This window comes from Harpegnathos saltator, unplaced genomic scaffold, assembly GCF_003227715.2.
Source record: "Harpegnathos saltator strain DR-91 unplaced genomic scaffold, Hsal_v8.6 scaffold160, whole genome shotgun sequence".
NCBI classification, from domain to species: domain Eukaryota; kingdom Metazoa; phylum Arthropoda; class Insecta; order Hymenoptera; family Formicidae; genus Harpegnathos; species Harpegnathos saltator.
Window position 1 is genome coordinate 143,508 of NW_020229940.1, and position 7,247 is coordinate 150,754.

Below are 7,247 nucleotides of genomic sequence, written 5' to 3' on the forward strand. Positions count from 1 at the left end.
CTGAATGTAAGGATCTAACAGTAAGGACCAATAGTAGTTACTAAGCACTCAGTGAGCGCTTTGATTTCTAAACGCAACCATTTTATCGCGTTTAGCGGAGAAAACCGCTCAATGAGCGATTAGTGACTATTGGTCACTATTGATACTTACTGTTAGATCCTTACATTCAGACCAATAATGTTGACAAATTATTCAACAGTTGCTCAACCGTTGAGTGTCGTGAACGCACCCAATTCTTACATTTTGAAAAATCAGCAGCGGAGGGATAGATACATAGTGTAAGTCATTCAAATGGGAATGCGTCTTTTGCAAGGTATTGAACAGGTATGTATATTAAATTTTAAGTGAAATCGTATTTATTTAGTCACTAATTGCTCACTGAGCGGTTTTCTCCGCTGAACGTAATGATTGTTGACATACTTATGCCATACCATGTATATTTCATTTCTCGTCTTTTATTGTGAGTAAAGCCAGCGGCACACGGTGCTTGTTTTTGTGCTGGATTGCTTGCTGGATGAAAATATTGCGTTCTGATTGGTGCATTTCCACCCATCTTCGGAAATGCACCAATCAGAACGCAGTATTTTCATCCAGCAAGCAATCCAGCATGAAAACAAGCACCGTGTGCCGCTGGTTTTACTGCGTAGGCGTGCTCCGCAGGCGGAGCAGCAGCTCTCATCTTTCTCGAGTCGGGAACGTCCCGAAAATCATTAAAAAAAAAGTGACAACCTTTATGTCCGCGACCGTATATACGACATAGTTGCTAGATGCATATATTGCGACGCTACAGCGCATGCGTGAGATGACGTAGGCACGTTGCTTGAGTAAAAGTCCCAGTATCGTATCTCTTTTAAGGTATTATAGCGCCCGTATTATACTATGCATTGAGAACTATGCATTGCAATCGAGTAAATTACATAATCTAAATCGTGGTTATTTTAATTGGTTCGATAGTAATTCTCAATCTACATTACAATTTTTCACTTAACAATGTCATTATTACATAATACAAGTATTATGTAACAATTATATAGTCGAGTGAAAAATTATAATGTTGATGTAACGTAACTGTATTTAGTATCCACTGGACAACATAACCTGGGATAAGGCACTTGCGCAAGAAACGCGGGAAAACTATGCGGGAAGACAGCTGATCGGATAGCGCAGGCCCCTCCATGGACCCTGCGATGCGCTTTATTGCCGTTATTGGCATATGCTTTCGTAGAGCTCCTATATCATTTCACGCATGCGCTGTAGCGTCGCAATATATCGCATTTAACAACTATGCTGCTCCGTAATCACCCAATTGGTAAGTCTTTTGTTCGCCTCCGTGACGGTTGGATGTGGTTCCTGTAAGGTTACGCATATTTTTTGATCGTGGGGATTGCGTACGCGTTGTCTCTGTTTCTCTTTTACCTCCATACTATTGGAAAATAGCCTTACAGAATTTAATCTATCTACACCGTGAGAGTGGCGTTGGAGCAGTACCCTATTTTGCCCAGAGCCATTTATTGAATTGAATTGAATTGAATCACTCAATTGAATGAATTGAATCGGTTTTGTGTGGATTGTGCATAACTTTATAAATTAAAACACTTAAGAAAGAAGAAGAATTGAATCGGTTTGCAGTCGCATCGTTTGCTTATTTCTAGTGCAAGTGACAGTATAATGAATTCTTGCGATGAGGATTTGTTTGCTATTACCGATGAAGAAGTGTCATCTTCATCTTCACAATTTGTGCGATTATCGAATCCTGTTGAGAAGTACTTGATGAAGCAATTTATTAATGTTCAGAACAAGATTGAAACTACGACTAATGATATTGAAGAAGTGAAAGCAACTGCTGGCTATATTTTGAATGTTTTACAACAACATGTACAATATGGGACTGATATTAATTCGGATATTGACAATGATGTAAATTTGAATGTTATTTACAATCCTTTACTTAATTTTACGTTGAATTTTATTACACTCTGTTTATGGACATATATAGGAAAATATTTATTAATAGTTATAATAATATTTAGCAGTATTGTGTGCTCTTTAATATTTCCAATTAAAACATGGTTAAAATCATCCTTTTGTTATAAATATAATAAAAAGTAATTATACAGAACTTTTTCACTGTTTTCAGAAAATTAATATATCTGTGTACTTATTATGTATGTAAAAAATAAGAGAATAAAAATCGTATTCCGATATTACAAGTGAACTATTGAACGGTGGCGGTTTCAAGGTTAGGAAATCTGTCATACTAAGACTGCTTGGTGATAATTATTTTTGTACTTATATTGTATAAATATATAAATATTAACCGATATTGTAGTATTACGGCACCAGTTATGTAAATTTAAAATGAATATATGAAGAGTTAAATTTGTATTATTAGTCTATATAAATTTATAATTGTGTCCTGACAGATTTATGTATGTATACAATACAATTTAGGTGTACAGTATAATTTATCCAAATAATTAAATTTGTATGTGCATGCGTAAGTGCAAGTTTTCTTATTACTACCAAATTTATAAAATTGCAAGATCTATTATATTTCCATTATACACGATAATCGTATGTATAAGTACATGTATAGTATGAAATATGGTCTGTTCTTTGTAGCTGCTGAACTAGTATAAGCTAGATATATAGATATAGATATAGAATAAGCTAGAATGAGAAAACCTATATTTGTCTCACTTTAACTTATTGCACCAGTTCAACAGTGCAGCTACAAAGAACAGACCATTAGTGTAGCAACAAACTTAAAAGATACATCTCGTAAAATTGAATAACTTTTCTCAAATAATTCATGTCTGGTAATGTTTCTTTGATATTCTAGGTATAATTCTTTAGCTCTGTTGAATTCTTGATATTACTTAATTCTTATAAAATTATATCGGTATTAAAAAATAAGTCCTGTATTTTTGAATTTTATTTATTATTTTGTTTTACAACAAATGTTCGAGATAATTTTTAACCTCATTATAGGCATATTATATCTATAATATATTGATTGATATATCCTCTAAAAAACTAAAAGTTAAGTATTATATTAGATACATTAATTATTCTGTTGATGAGTTCTAACATGAGTTCATATATTGATACAAGTTGTACACAGCAAATTCTTTTGATATGTTCCCTAACTTTGACATATTTATACAACACATAACAGGTTTAATATGTTCCCATAAACCATGTTGTAAACTATGTTGTAAGCTATGTTTAGTAAACACATTGGCCAAAGAACAAATTTATTTTTTCTTACTTACCTTCAAAAGTATCAATAATATATTTAGCATTTGAAGATGGAAATGAAGTGATGCATCTTTATGTTGGAACTATATTTCTTATTTGATCTTAAGTGATACATATAACAATATAACATATAACAATATAGGATGACTGTTTTGAAGAAAAGATAATTCTTTTAATAATTGTGCTGGTATTATATTACATGGACTAATTAAATTATCATGAACAATTTTGTTTCCCAAATAGTCACAGAAAACTTGTTGATAATGAAAGACAAATGTTGTTTAGGGGTAAATATACATACAAAAGAAACATTGTACCTAATATAATCTATCAGATAGTTTTTGGTAATTTATCTATAGAATATTCAACTGATAATTATCATTTTAGGAAAACATTGCCAAACACAAGTTATTAAAGAAAAGTTGTTCAATTTAATCAGATCTATTACTTTTTTAAGTTTATTACAACTAGAAATATAATATTAAGTTTTGTTAAATTAGAGTTAATTTAGGTTTATTTTCAGTATAATTTAAATATATTAATTTCTGGTAACTTGATGTTACAGTTATATACTATTGAAGGTGAACCTGTTATAAAAAAGAAACAAGATTACAAAACTAATAACATAGAAAGAAACTTGGAAATAACTTCTCAATGGCAATGTGTTCTTCATGATAAATGGATTATCGGAGTAGAATTACGAAATGGAAGACATTGGTAAGTTCTTTACCAAAACCAAATGTTCTCTAATATAATGGAAACATATATAAAAAGATACAGAGCATTATATGATTAAAAATAAATCATTTTCACTAATTTATTTTATTGTATAATTATAATACTTTTTATATAATACTTGGGGATATTTTTATACTATCAAAATTTAATATTTAAATTTTGTTATCTCATGTATATAGATAATTTATTTATATCTTAAACAAGATACACATTTAATTGTTTTGATTAATTTATACTACAATAAAACTAATATACATGTACATGTATATATTTTGAGGTAACTTTAAAAATAATATAATAATTTTACAATATTTAGATATTTGAGCAACATAATGTATAAAGTTATTAATTTGAACATTTTGTACCATATTTCTTCAAAACAATATTGTTATTATTTTTTTAATGATATATTTTGAAGCTTACAAAAATTATTGTGCATTTGTTAAGAATAATTAAAAGATAAAAAAATAAGTATATAGGCAAAAGTAGATAAGACAGTAAGAGAGAGGGAAGAAAGAAACAGGGAGAGGAAAGATTGAGAAAAGAGCACATGTGCGCTTATTGCAAAATTGAATATTTTTATTGTTTTGTATATCATATATTTCGTACGTCATATATTTCGTATGTATTTATTTCAGTGTTCTCGACTATCTTAGTGTTCTAAACTATTTTTTAATATATTATACACATATACGCGCGTGCGCTCACAAACGACACGCACACATACACATATACGCACGCACATACTACGTACATACACGTACAAATACACTATGTACACACATGCATACGTATTTATGCATGTACACAATTATTTATTTTGATTAGAACAAAGTCTACTTGCTTCTAGTGCTTACAAAATTTATAAAATATATTCTATTAGGTGTACAAATTAATTTGATGTCTTTTTTCATGAAATTCAAAGTTTATTAATAAAAAGACAAGTACATATTTCATATTTGAAACAATTTCCATTATTTTCGATGACTTTACTCCATCTTTCGGGTGACTGATGAATGCCTTCGCGAAAAGATCTTGGCAGTTTTGACTCGTTAAAGTTATGGATGCTTTTTCGGGATTTATCAACTGTTTTAAAGTGCTTAAGAATGGTTTAATTGAACTCGCTACATCTTTACAACTCGGAGGTCCTCTCCCGACTCTCTCTCGTTATTAACAACAACAACCAAACAACAGCTGATGCCGCCGCTTGCTATCCGTCTTCTGTCTAATCAATATTTCAGTGCCGTAACAATATAATATTCCCTAGATTACTACATAATTATAACTTCCTAGATACCTAGATGGACTGGAAAGTTTATGAGATCTTCAATTATATTGCGCATACGCACGCACGTGCGTGCGCATGGGCACATGCATGTGTACGGATTTAAGACAAAAAAGCTTCAACATTTTCGTTTCTTTAATAACATTTTTTTAAACTTTTAAAAATAAAATTTTAATAAGAATAAAGATCTATATTTTAATCTATATTTTAATAAATTAAATATATTAAACTTAATATAAGCATTTTATTGAATATTGGAAACATTTTGTTAATGTATAAGCCATCGTATATTTTATACAAAAACCATATAATATTTGTATAAAAGAAAATTTCATATCTCTATTAGTCACCAAGATATTAGAAAAAAATGAAACTTCGGAGATAATTTCATTTCTTACGTACATTTGTGCCTTAACAAATAAAAAGTATTTCTTAATTTTGACGAATTTATAGATCTGCCAATCATTGATTCACAAATAAGGTCATTTACAAATATGTCATTTATCAAAATTGGAAATAGACATTTCGCAGAGGTTCCTTATTGATAAAAAGCAATAGAATGGTTTATAGGATATATGTCTCACAATACAGTACGAGGAATTCGTGGAAACATAGCGGATTGAGCCAAGATGGGTAATTGGAGAAGTGTTGCAGTTACTCGGGCAAGAGTGCGGTCCAGTTGATCTACCAACTATTGCCGGCGCGATAATGCGCTACTATTTATGTCTTATCTCGTTACTTCTACGTTTCGCCGCATGCCGACAATAGTTGCTAGATTGACTGGGCCATGTTTTTGTCCGAACGGTTGTAACGCTTCTCCAATCACTCATTTCGGTGCGTGCTTACTCGTCAAATTCTGTCATTAATAACTCGATAACTGTTGCGAATATTGCAAAACGGTATGGAATTTTTATATTTATCTTAATACGTTCTATACTTCCACGAATTTCTCGGACTGAGTTATAAGACACCCTGTATAAAAAAGTGAACAAAGCTTAAAAATGATTGTTAATAATATAATGAAATTAATGAAATTATAGTAATGAAATTATTATACAGTGCCGGCCAAAAATTCCGGGCCACCTAAATAACTTCTGAATAGTTCAGATATTGGATTGAAATTTATAGGAATACAATGGAATTACAAAGTCTATCATTTAATCACAAAAATAAAATGTATCCATGACGTTAGTTATAAGATCTGGTGTGATTGTTACGTTTGCTTAGGACACTGCCAAGTTGTCGGAGGACACCAATTCGAACATTTAATAAAATAATTAGTGTTTTTCCTTCATATATACATCAGTGTTAAGAACTTTATGGGTACGGCTGCATTTTTCACGGCAAAGAGGGTCTGGAGTCGTGAAATACTGTAGAGCTGACGAACCATGGAGTCCTTATCCTCGCGGCGAACACGAACACGCGCGTGCGTACGTACGCGCGTACGCACACGCACACACATACACCCCCCCCCTCCCACACACACACATGTACCTCTACCTACTTAGAAACACGCGTGAAGCCTTATCTTACTCGCCGTGGCCTCTTGATCGCAAAATCTCAATAGAAATGTTTAAATGATCATAACTCTACGTGAAAAAAACGTAGAGACTTCGACGACCCCGCGTTGTTCTTGTCCTCGGAAAGCCCTTTCAAAGAGCCCTTTCAAGAGCCCTCACTCCAACCCCATATGTCATTTAAGATTTTCTGATCTTCTTGTCTCCCCGCCCCCCCCCCCCTGTAATGTGGAGTTGGGTGTTTTTGTGGTTAAATGATAAACTTTGTAATCCCATTGTATCCCTATAAATTTCAATACAATATCTTAAACTATTCAGAAGTTATTTAGGTGGCCCGGAACTTTTGGCGGGCACTGTATAATAGAAGTATATGTTGACAATATCTTCAAAACCAATATCTGTAAAGTTGTAAAAGTAATTTGTTTTAATAATTTAACTATTACCAA

The 7,247-nt window shown here is 31.8% G+C and overlaps 1 protein-coding gene across 2 annotated transcripts in view; it reads left to right on the plus strand.

Annotated features, from left to right (window-relative positions):
• The first annotated feature begins 1,083 nt into the window (after positions 1-1,083).
• The window catches only part of LOC105188442 (uncharacterized), a 34,717-nt gene continuing 28,553 nt past the window's right edge, over positions 1,084-7,247 (plus strand). The window contains exons 1-3 of one of the 2 annotated variants that reach the window (XM_011149895.3): positions 1,084-1,309; positions 1,653-1,917; positions 3,827-3,978. In XM_011149895.3, the coding sequence (XP_011148197.1) occupies positions 1,669-1,917; positions 3,827-3,978 (401 nt within the window). In that variant the 5' untranslated portion in view covers positions 1,084-1,309; positions 1,653-1,668. The other variant, XM_019843757.2, reaches the window with a different exon arrangement.